At 44.1% G+C, this 12585-nt stretch overlaps 1 protein-coding gene across 2 annotated transcripts in view; it reads left to right on the forward strand.

Moving 5' to 3' along the window:
* Nucleotides 1-12214, forward strand: part of usp22 (ubiquitin specific peptidase 22) — a 25000-nt gene extending 12786 nt beyond the window's left edge. For both annotated transcript variants that reach the window (XM_010788147.1, XM_010788148.1), the window contains 11 exons: nucleotides 2928-3041; nucleotides 3128-3229; nucleotides 5082-5248; nucleotides 6928-7087; nucleotides 7674-7779; nucleotides 8823-8981; nucleotides 9981-10107; nucleotides 10776-10867; nucleotides 11305-11367; nucleotides 11863-12012; nucleotides 12103-12214. In XM_010788147.1, the coding sequence (XP_010786449.1) occupies nucleotides 2928-3041; nucleotides 3128-3229; nucleotides 5082-5248; nucleotides 6928-7087; nucleotides 7674-7779; nucleotides 8823-8981; nucleotides 9981-10107; nucleotides 10776-10867; nucleotides 11305-11367; nucleotides 11863-12012; nucleotides 12103-12145 (1283 nt within the window). In that variant the 3' untranslated portion in view covers nucleotides 12146-12214. The remainder of the gene's footprint in view (nucleotides 1-2927; nucleotides 3042-3127; nucleotides 3230-5081; nucleotides 5249-6927; nucleotides 7088-7673; nucleotides 7780-8822; nucleotides 8982-9980; nucleotides 10108-10775; nucleotides 10868-11304; nucleotides 11368-11862; nucleotides 12013-12102) is intronic.
* The last annotated feature ends 371 nt before the right edge of the window (nucleotides 12215-12585 follow it).

Consider the following 12585-nt stretch of genomic DNA (forward strand, 5'->3'; position numbering starts at 1 on the left):
CTAATAAAGTAACTAGTTAATTTTTTGAGAGCAGTAACTATAACTATTACTAGTTACTTTTTAAAAGTAACTTGCCCAACACTGGTAATGAGTGACCCGACAGTGAAACTAAACATATCTATAACTAGTTACGGTAGTTTGAGAGGTAATTAAAATAGCTACGTGTGATATTCTAACCTGAAGAGCGTGTTTTGTTTCGCTCACCGCTGCAGGTGATCATGCAGAGCTGCGTGTCGACTCGTCAGCAGCAGCTGATCTCTCTCTCCCGTCAGATTAGACTTCACTCGCGTTTATGTCCATATCGATCAGATCCAGCTAGTTCTAGCTAATGATATGACTACCTGCTTATTAAAAGACACCTAAACAATAAGCGTCGCTATGCAACCGGGTGAGGCCACAAAGTATAGCGCTATGCATTTGTTTACATGCACACCGGAACCCCTAGGCATTACCAACAGATCAACGCACAATCAACCCATACAGGACATCTCTTTCTCCACATTACGTGTTAGACATTAGAATTGACTACTCTTATCTGTCACATACTCTTCTTGTCTGTCACATAAGTGGCGCAACTGATGCGGTATTGCGCTAAGGGGAAATTATTTTGACCGGACACTTTGACCGGAGAGATTTAGATTTGCCGGTCTTCAGCATATTTTACCAGTCATACACACACACCACTCACTCACTCACTCTCTCTCTCTCTCTCTCTCTCTCTCTCTCTCTCTCCTTTTTAAAGTGTTTTATATCTATAACAAATCTGAATTGCTGTGTAGTATGAATTAAAATACAATTTTGATCATAGTTATTTTTTAATCTGAACAAATGGCTCACAATAGACCTAAAAGGATGGTCGAAAACATTATACTGACCCTCCCTACGTCCAAGGCTCAGTCTCATTACCTCATTCCTCATATTCACATGCACTCCTGTGGCCCACTGCAGCATCAGCTATTACCAGCAAAGGATTACAGCATTACTTTGAGAGACTTCCTCCTCCTCAGACAGACAGGGAGCTGAACCTCACTTTAACTGCAGCACATTACCATTCTGGTGGGGAGCGCCGTAGCCAGTCAAATGTCATGGGTTGAAGTTCCTACTCTCCCTTTCATACAGCAGTAAGGGAGGAGTAGACGCGGCTAATCCACAGCTACCAGAAAGCCTATTTTCAACCTTACATGCTAATTATGCAAAATACGATAATGATACTAGCGAGCAAGATTTTAATATTACACCAGTGAGGGCGTCTAAAAATGGCAACAAGGGAGACGGTAGGCGTTCGTGGTAGCTGTCTGAATGGCCTTAATTGATTTAATGCATTGCAACAGTTTGGACGCACGCACGCACGCACACACACACACACACACACACACTTAATTACCTGAGCTTTCCACCGGAGCCTCTCTGACAGTGGCGCTCTGTTCCTCTCCACCTCTAATCAAATTAACCAAACTCCCTGTCTGCTAGATGGCAAGCTGCCCTCTCAGGAATCCTTTTCACATCTTTTTAACTTATGAGTTAATTAGAATGTGCAGAGGTGTCCATGATTCCCACCTTTCTTTAACTCTGGATTAATGCCTGTGTGTTTGTCAGTGATCCCGGGAGATAGCAGAAGGAACAGGTTGGGGAGGAACAGACATTACATTACATGTCATTTGTTAGACGCTCTTATCCAAAGCGACTTACATACATTCAGTACTGTGGACAATCCCAACAGGAGCAATTTGGGGTGAAGTGTCTTGCCCAGGGACACAACGACATGCTGACTGCAGTGGGGCTCGAACTTGGTTCCCCCTGATTCGAAGTCCAGGACACTATCCACTAGGGCTGCTCGATTTAAATCATAATCTCGATTATTTGGGTCAATAATTGATATCCCGACTATTAAAAACGATTATCTATTTAAAATGTTTTGAAGAGTATGTTTGATTACCCTGAACTTTAGGTATAATTCAACTGAAAAACCAATACAAAAAAATAATAATTTTAAATAAATAATCTTTTTATGTTTTCATAATCGTTGCAAGCCAAAATCGTAATTGCGATTAAAATACGATTAATTGAGCAGCACTACCATCCACTGAGCCACAGCCTCCCTATGGGGAGGCCATGGGGAGATTGTACTATTGATTAAAACTACCGGTACTAAAATGGGTTGCCAAATATACTTATGCAGTATCAAAATAACCTGGGCGGCCCACTCAGTCTGTGCGTGGGAAACACTTCTTCTTCTCCTTTTCTTCCACCTACCAGTCTTTGGATTCTTCACTCAAATGAGTACGATTTATGAATTCCTGCCTGTATCTTGCTCAGTACTCAATCGACTTCTTCCTCTTGTGGCCATGTCAGAGTTTTGTCAACTAATCATTACCCAATGATGCCGTGTTTTACAAGAGATAAGAAAGACGAGATGGAAAGATGGTTATGTTTTTCAAATACATTTTTAGTTTTACTGCATGACTTATTTCTTTGCATGTTTGCTTAAACACACAAAACATGTCCCTGGGACAATGATATAACAAACACCAGTCCGGTTTTCTACATGATGTGTTGGCTCACTTTGTCAGTGTGGGTGGCACCAAAAACAGAAAAATGTCCAGTTAAGCTAAAAATAGGTTGTCACGGCAACAGAGCTGAGGTATTGTCGCCGTGGAGTTTGAGAATGGAAAAGGATGGTGTTAGTTGAACGCCCAGGTGGGGGTGGGAGACAAATACACCTATTCCATCACTACTCCCCTCATATCTGTTAATTGCCCAGTGCAAGCAATGCAGTGCGGAGAAACGCTTGTCTTGAGGCTGGCTGCACCAGCGAGGTTGAACAATAAAATAAAACTCAATGTGTGTTACTGTGCTGGAAAAATCTATTTGTAATTATGGTGCAATCTCTCTTTCGTCCCCTCTCTCTCCCTCTTCCCTTCTTCCAGCGATAGACTTATTATACGGTGGAATATATTGTTTTGTGTGTCAAGACTACATATACGACAAAGACATGGAGCAGATTGCCAGAGAGGAACAGAGGAAAGCCTGGAAATTGCAAGGTAGAGCATTTTGCTTTCTCTCCGATATCATCTTTTCTAACAAGTTTATATCGTGCCGTCTTATTGCTGTTTCTCTGTATCCACAGGCATAGGGGAGAAATACACAACATGGGAGCCGACCAAGAGGGAGCTAGAATTGTTACGACACAATCCAAAGCGGAGGAAAATCACTACAAACTGTACCATAGGTAAGCACTAGACTGCACTCTCTAGACAGTTTGTGGGATCCCTTAGAGCTGGGTGTTATCTTCATGTGCCTATGGAGCAAGTGTACTTGGGGTCACTCTTGCATTAAAGTGTGATACCCAGGATCCAACAGAACATGTTTTCTTTCCTCAGTGATCTGTTGCTTTGTTTTCTTCGTGCCAATTCTGTCTCTGATAAAGTACATGAGCTTTTGGTTCTTTCCCTCTACCCTGCCATCCTTCAACCCCTTATATCTCCAAAGAGCTTGGTTGGTAGCCCTGATTGTGCAGTAGACTGTGTGTGTGTGTGTGTGCACTCCAGGACCAGTCTGAGGCAATAAACCTCTCGCAGAGCGCTCTCTTCCAGAACCAAACCACGCTCAATTGGATTAAACCCAAAACCTGGCTGTGTCTCACCTGTTCTATTGGCCATCACTGGAAAATGGTAGCTTTTCGTTTCTCACTCTAAATGAATCCATTAACAGCTCTGGAGTCAGCTCCAGGATACACACTGTTTTACTGGCAGACCTGACCCAACACCTTGATAAGAAAACAAACATTCGCAAACATATTTTAATATTTACACTTTCATGTGTAATAAATATTCAGATGTGGGTGCTATATTTATGGTTCAATACAGGCCCTTAACAAATATTTACATTGTCCATTTAAGTTGCCAGTTAATTCTAAAAATAATTAATTTAATGATATCCGGAAGAAGTAAATAGTTTAAAAGTATTAAAGATGCCCATTTTAATTTCCGCAAATCCACGGTGACGCTGTGAGATGCTTCTTTTTCTGATCTATAACAAAACCAAAATAGATTTGGTCCAAAAGTCAAAGCAAAATGGCTATTACTCCAAAAAATAAATGAAAATTTCAATACATATACCGTAATTTTAGGACTATAAGCCGCGCCTTTTTTCCCATTTTTCGACGCTGCGGCTTATATAACGGTGCGGCTAATCTATGGATTTGTACAGCTAACGGCCACTAGGGGACCTCCTAAATCTATGGATTTTACAGGTTACAGTCCACCACCTTTAACTCTATGGGCTCTATGGGCTCTATGGCCGGTCCGCTGACCCCCACCTTTAAGCGGCGGGTTCCAGCAGGAAAAGCTGGAGGCCAGAAAAGAGTGAGACAGGTAGCGCGCAAAAGTAAAAGTGGAACCGAGAGTGGTACGAGAGACAGAACGAGAGCAAGACAGGCAGACATTACGAGAGCGAGACAGTTTGTCCCCGTACCACTGGTTGAAAACCACTGCTGTAGATCACTGCCGGTACGTGCGCTGGGAGCGCACCGTTTAAGTTTGAAAGTTGAAAAGTTTGTGTGTCTGAAACGCTATGTGATACAGTACAGTTTACACAGCACAGTACATGTTCTGTAGCTACTATTGCACTAAATGGTAACATTTGAATACGTTATGCAAATATGCAACTTGTTTGTTGAAATGTTAATAAATGGGAGCTTCCTCAAACAGCCATCTCTTTCCCGACAATCCCCTCTGTGCACGAACCCTTACATATGGTAATTAAACATTAAAACACCTGCGGCTTATAGTCCAGTGCGGCTTATATATGTACACATCATTCAATTTAGCTGCTGCGGCTTATATTCAGGTGCGCCTTATAGTCCGAAAATTACGGTATGTGGTTCTTATGGCTACTAATTCAGTTTTGCTTCCTAATAAAACTGGCCACAGATAACACTTGGTCAAATCAGGGATCAGGTCATTATTTGGGATTCAAGTTCCTTCGTTTCGCAGCATTAGGAATCAGAAGAAGCACAGTCATGTTTAACCTTCAATGCCATGTTGTGCTTACACTTGTCTTTGTCTCTTCTTGTCCTGCAGGTTTACGAGGGTTAATAAACCTGGGCAACACGTGTTTCATGAACTGCATTGTTCAGGCTCTCACACACACGCCGCTGCTGCGAGACTTCTTTCTCTCCGACAGACACAAGTGCGAGATGCAATCAAACTCCTGTCTGGTGTGTGAGATGTCGCAGCTCTTTCAAGAGGTATGATCCACAGTTAGTGTTTGAACTTGTTCACATAGATTTGCTCGATCCCAACATAGAAAAGTATGACTTTGGTCCAAACTGAGGTACAATTTGAGGTCTTTTTTTCAAACCATGTGATGCCGTCTCTCGCAGTGTAACGCATTGCAGCAGGCTGAGTCACTGTTGAGCTCTTCTGTCGAGTCCAAAGAGAGAGGCAGGGAGAGGAGAGAAGAATCCTCCCTGAGAGGAATGAACAGGGCCTCATGCAAATGAATAAGCAGAATTATACTTGTATCTAACCTGGTTAGTACCGTACATGCAAATGACTGTATGTCGCACTGCTGTTTATAGCCTCTTAAGCCTATCTCTTTAATACAAAAGTTTTACTGTTTTACATCTAACAAACTCATCGGCCCTGGACGTTATGTAATATCTGCCTGCTCTGCTCCCACACGGCCTCGCTTTTTTTTTCTTACACCCTCTCACTTCCCAGTATATATGGGCCTACAGATGGCAAATGGTGCTATAATGAGTTTAGTCATCGCCAATCGACCAATCAACACAACACACACATACAATATATAACACATGAAGGAGGTAATCGCTCACCTCTATCGCGCAGAGGCAGACGGTGATTGAGGATTCCAGCTGCGTGTGAGACGGAACACTCGGGGTCACCCATACAAGAAACACTGATCCATTCAAACACTCTCTGTCCCACACATATTATCACTCAAGTCTTCCTCCTAGCAGACTTCCATCCCGCAACTTCATTCCTTTTTCTAACCAGCCCGATGTCGTCATCAGATGCTGTCTTCTGACTCTGCAGACACACACACACACACACACACTTATACACACACACACACACACACACACACACACACACACACACACACACACACACACACACACACACACAGCTTTATATATTTGAAGGTAAGAGACGCGGCCCGCTTTGATCAGCCCCTCTCCTCCCCCCCGCACAGTTTCGTAGACTTTGTCAAACCACTTTCAAACGGCTGGAAAGAAGAAGAAGCGTTTGTGAGATTCAAAATAGATGTCAGTGCAGCTTGTTTTCCCTGAGCAGCTCAAACATATTTCAGAGAGAGCTGTGTCGAATAAAGCAGAAATGTTTGCACCATCACCGCATTGAGACATGAGAGCCCTCTCCGGCATTAATGAGCTCTGGTTGGAACTTCATTGCCGTGTTGAACCTTGCTCCATGCGATCACGTTGTTCAACCATGTCTTTGTGTACTGTGTTTTATGATAAGACGGACCTTTATTGATCCATGTAGGGAAATGCAGGTGTTACAGCAGCAACAGAAGAGAGAAACACAGACATGGTTCATAAAGATACTGTATATACATATATGCGCATCACACTCGCCTCTCGTCGCGAGCTGGCATTACAGCTTTTGTCGTTGGGTGATGTGTGTTGGAATGAATTCATGTTTCTGAAGATGTCCTGTAGAAAGCAGCAGCAGCAGCAGCAGCTGAGAGAGACAGAAGATCATCTCTTACTGACGGAACGTTTGCTACGGTTCAGCAATGAATTATAGATGACCAGTGAGCCTTGTGGCAATGAGCCTGTCACAGAGGTGATCAAATATGTCGGACCTAAGAACACCTGGAAAACTAGGCTAACCACCCTCTCCTCTTCACCCCCATCTCTCTTTTTGCCCGCTCTCTCAGTTCTACTCGGGCCACCGTTCACCCCACATTCCCTTCCGGCTGCTGCACCTGGTGTGGACTCATGCACGTCACCTTGCAGGATACGAGCAACAAGACGCCCACGAGTTCCTCATCGCAGCTCTGGATGTTCTACACCGGCACTGCAAAGGGGACACCATCAGTAAGCCGTATAACCAATCAATGTCTTAAAATAAAAAATAAACACCAATGGGTTCCCTTTTTGAAATTCAGCGAGATTCAAAGGTTTACCCTAGATTTGTTTTCAGGTGCTTTCTTGAGTATTATTATTATTATTATTATTATTATTATTATTATAATTATTATACATCAGCCAGGATTGCAGCTTTTCCAAAGATCAGTGTCGGTGATATTGAGTGTGTGGGCCACCTACTGCCTCCGATCCGCCATGTGTAGTTGCACTTTAGATCGACCAACGGAGCATACTGCCTGACTTCACTGGAAGCATACTGAAGGAGACAGGCAATCTTGTATACCAAAGGGAAAGGAAGCAAGCAGTGTGAGGAATGTGAATAGGACCTGCTGCAGTGCAATGACAGGCTGACTCACCCACAGACCCTGCAGTGAGGCTTCCATTAGCTACGACACAGGGAGTTGTGAAGTGGCTCAGAGGCTCCGCTGCAGGGGACACGTAAAGTGAGAGAGAGCGGCAGACAGAGCGCTTTAGAGGTGCTAAACAGGTCGTAGGTGTTATCTGTTCCTCTATTTATACTTTCTTCTCTTCACAGGAGATGACAATGGGAAGAAGGCCAACAATCCAAACCACTGCAACTGCATCATTGACCAAATCTTCACTGGGGGCCTGCAATCAGATGTTACCTGTCAAGTGTGCCAGTAAGTTTGTTGTTTGTTTTTCAATTTAAAAAATGATAAAGAAGTTCTGTCTCCAAATGAAGTCCCATTTGAAAAGCCTTTCTCTCCATTCATCTTGAGGGAGCACTCAAGCACTTTTCTATACACACATCCATCATCTATCTGTCCTGCGATTGCGTAGTCTCCTCTCTCCGCTTGGCTGATCGATGTGGACACCACCTGTCCTCTCAGAGTGGGTCATCCACTGGTTGTGTCCTCTCCACTGCTAATGTTTAAAGGCCCAGTCCCTGCAGAGATGCTGTGGGGGGGGGTTGTCTAGACATCAGCACAACTGAAGCGTTGCCTCTAGAGCTGTCCTGTCACATTAACAGTAGCGCGCCGCACTGAACTGCAAAGCACCTCGTCCAGGCTAGCGGGCAAGCCCAGCAAAGTGCATTGTTACCTGTGAAGAGAGTCTTCTGACGCTGTCTCCAGCATCACTCTGCCATAAACTGAACCCCCCTGTAATGGTTAGATACATCTTCTGTAGACTATAGATTAAGGAAATGCATCCCCCAAAGCTTTATTTTGGCAACAGAAATGGTACCATAATGGTTCCATATTGCTGCAGGGTTGCTCTCGTGCATCATTAATGCAATGCACACTTGCCTTAGAAGCCACCTACTGGCACCACTTGGTGTAACATCACCCTCTAATCAACAGCAGTCATTTGCGGCAGCCTGTGCGCATATTTGTGTGTAATGCATGCATTCTTCACTGAAGCCTCCATTTTGCCCCGGCTGCAGACCATCACTCAACGGTATTGGGTTGTAAAAATACAAATCCCAAGCTAATATTCTCTGAGTGGGGAATATTATTCACATCATGCACCCATTCATTGTTCGCTGTTCAAGCAGGCTTTAAACCAAAACATGATCAGTGTCTACAGAGGCTGTGTGAATCTAAGCTTGAGCATTGCCATCTGTGTCATCATCCTTTCATCATGACCTGTAATAGATGACACACAACCGCACACTATTTATTCAAACTCATAATCAATCCCTCTTTTCTTTTTTTCCTCTTAGCGGGGTTTCCACGACGATAGATCCATTCTGGGACATCAGCCTGGACCTTCCTGGCTCTTCCACACCTTTCTGGCCCCTCAGCCCTGGAGGCGATGGCGGCACAGTGAATGGAGAGAGCCACCTGTCAGGGGCCACCACCCTCACAGACTGCCTGCGCAGGTACGGATCAGCTGACACCTGACAGTTTGTCCTTTTATCTTTTGCCAGTGTGGTTTCCTTTTTTTTCATCTATCTAAACTGAACTAAAATCCCCGTCTCCTGGGTCGTAGAATACACTTAGCGCCAAATCATAAGCGCTTCTTGCCAAAAAACACAATAACATGATGCTATTAAAACGTTGTTAGTTTCAAAATAAATGATGTCATGACATTTGGAAAAGGAAAGGAACTACTTTTCTTTCAATAGGCGTATTTTCCTGTATCCTTCTGCCACCTCTCCAGATTGATGGGTTTCAATCGTCTCCACTTAAAAACAAATCTCATCATCCCCTCGCTTGTATGAGAGGTCACGTATTGTGTCTGCTCAGCCACGACAAACCTGTTATCCCTGGATCTCATCTTCTCCACACTCACCAGGTTTGCAGAGCAGATGTGACCTCTCATATCTCCTCGACTGCCTCTTCATTCTTGCAATTTCTTTTCCTCCTCTCCTTATCTTATTTCCCTCCCTCCCCATATAATGCTTTCCCCCCCATGCCCTCACTCTACCTCTCGCATTCGTCTCCTCCCCCCCTCTTTCTCTCGCCTCCTTTCCTTCTGACTTTTTTTTTTTTTTTTTACTGCAGCACCTTACACACCCCTAGTTGCTGCAGCATGTCTCTTAAAGGTACAGAACTGGTTGGTGTTGTTGCCGTGGTGATGGAGGCGTTGGCATTACCACCATGGCTCTGGGTTGGTCTGACTGGCTGCACAAACACTCTCAATGCAGACAAGCCCTCGTACAGCTTCAGATCAACTTCAGATCTGTAGGACTTGGTTTAGCGGGGTGCAAAGGCGAGATCAAAAGGGTTTATGTAAATTAACTAAATAATATAGAACCTAATTAATCTTCTGAAAGTTTTCACTTCCTGTCTCTCGTTTGCCCACATTTTGTCTTCTCTTTAACACCCTCTCCTCTTGTTTTTTTTTCCTTCTTCTCGCTCCGACCCTCCCTCTGCAGGTTTACGCGGCCCGAGCATCTAGGAAGCAGTGCCAAAATCAAGTGCGGCGGTTGCCATAGTTACCAGGAGTCCACCAAACAGCTGACGATGAAAAAGCTCCCCATCGTAGCGTGTTTCCATCTCAAAGTGAGTCTGCCGGTGACAACGTGCTGCCAATTATCTCCTGTTACATTATCTGTCTGACAATTTAATTATTTTAGGGTACGGGAGGAGCTTTTATCGTTCACACATCTTATTTTGTTGTTAGTCCAAAGACACTCCAAAAACAATCATCCAAATGCAGATGCAATTATTTCTTGACGGTTTTGATATTTCTAGGGTGCAGCCTTACATCCGATGCATAAGATGTGTGTGATGTTGCTTGTGCGTAGGTGTGTTGATAATCTGATTCAGTTGTTGGTGCATTACCTCCATCCCTTTCACGCATTGTCCCAGGATACCAATGACTTCAATGACTTGTCCAGCCCTCCACTGTCCATGTTTTATTTATCATACCAGTATTGGGGGGGAGGTCTATAACGTATTTATGATATTCATGGGACCAGGCTTCCAAGGAAATTGTCTTGAGCTCAATCCTGTCATTATATTGGTGTGAATGCGCAAACGTGAGGCACACAACATGTCATTTCACTTTCCATGAGCTGCGTTGTATTTTGTATGTTGTGATTATGTCTGTTATTTCTAAATAATGTGTCCTCTCCCCTCCCCCCACTCTCTCTCTCTCTCTCTCTTGCCATGTTCCTGCCCCTTCCCCCTCTCTCCTCTATTCTCTCATCCTCTCTGGCCATCTACAGCGGTTTGAGCACTCTGCCAAACTGCGGAGGAAGATCACTACATACGTTTCCTTCCCCCTAGAGTTGGACATGACGCCCTTCATGGCATCCAGGTAAGCCCCCCCCACCTAGGGCCCATAGATTTCCCCCTGATGGTGAATCTGGTCCCGCCAGTCCACATCAAGGTCTTCTGTTTAGATCTGTATGTTAATGTTTGTAGTGCATACTCTATGATACACTATACAGACTCACAATAATTGAAAATATTTGCATATTGGGAAAAATATCATTATTAAATGCTTCCAATAAATGTATATTGATGTCATTAAAGCATGCAGTTGCAGTATTGCCCCACCCCTGGCAGAAGCATCCATTCAGCTCTGTTCAGAGACAGAAAGATCATTAGAGGCGCTGGCAGGGAATATATCGGCTTTCAAAGATAGAAGAATTCTGCCCCCTAGTGGATTTCCGTGCCATTGTAACATGTTTACCAGTGCATGCAGCTTTAACAAATGCTAATGTCTTGCCTTTGTTTTTCTGCCTCCGACAGTAAAGAGAGCAGGATGAACGGGCAGTATCAACTGACGGTTGATGTATTAAACAACGACAATAAGTGAGTACCTTTGAACACATGTACTACAGCAAACTGATATATTAACACTCTGCGGCCTCAGAGCAGTACTACACACATTATAGTAGAAATGTCTCTTCCAGCACAGCAGCACATGCTAATGACTTGAAGCATCCGGCTGTGACTTCCCCAAATTAAATTAACTTGGAACCTATTAAACGCTGCTTAATTTTCTTCATCCATGACAGTTACAATAGCTTTCATTTTCAAGGACATTTACGGGGAATTGAATATCTTAATACCATTGACAGGTTGCTTGTAGCGGAGACACAAAGTCGGTATTCAAGGAGATGATTGATGAGGCGTTTTAAATACACAGGAAAGACCTGAAAGAGCAGCAGCATAACGTTCAAGACAAATGAAGGCACCCATGTATGGGGGGGGGGGGATAAAGGGGCTTTATGAGATATTTGTGCTGAAGTGACTCAAACAACAAAACAAACACATATTTACATTTTCTTTGTTTGTTTTTTCTAGGTATTCCTTGTTTGCGGTGGTCAACCACCAAGGCACATTAGAGAGTGGCCACTACACCAGCTTCATCCGCCAGCACAAAGACCAGTGGTTCAAATGTGATGACGCCATAATCACCAAGGCCAGCATTAAGGATGTACTCGATAGTGAAGGGTGAGTCCAGAAACAAGACGATAACAGTACTAAGAAGTGTTATACAGTATGAACTCTGTAACACATCGTACTCTTTCCCCCCTCTCTCAGGTATCTCTTATTCTACCATAAACAGTTCCTTGAGTACGAGTAGTCTTTGTGAGGACTGACCACGAAGAACCACTGCTTCTAACGAGAGAGTCAAGGGCCTGGGGACAGGATCAAACACAAACACACAAACCTACCTGAAACTCTTTGACTACCAGTCTACTACAGAGTCCAGCTCTGGAGGGCAACACATAAAAAGACGTGTGAAATCATGCAACCTTTCAAAAGAACACAAAAAAAACAAAACAAGCACTGAGCTACTTCTTGGCATCTACTTGACAAAACTGAATGAAGAGGAGAGATGGAGGAGGAGGAGGAGGAAGAGTCGGGCGTCGTCAGTTCCAGGCTTGGGCAGAGGGAAGAGGCCTCCCCCCACCCCCTCACCCTCTCTCCCCCCCTACCTGCTGCAGGGGGCGGTCTGAGTGTGACTGGCCGTCATCTCCATCCGGCGCATCTGGATTTTTTTTTTCCACAGTATTCGGACCC

Source organism: Notothenia coriiceps, unplaced genomic scaffold (genome assembly GCF_000735185.1).
Source record: "Notothenia coriiceps isolate Sejong01 unplaced genomic scaffold, NC01 NC01_scaffold00031603, whole genome shotgun sequence".
Classification (NCBI taxonomy): Eukaryota; Metazoa; Chordata; class Actinopteri; order Perciformes; family Nototheniidae; genus Notothenia; species Notothenia coriiceps.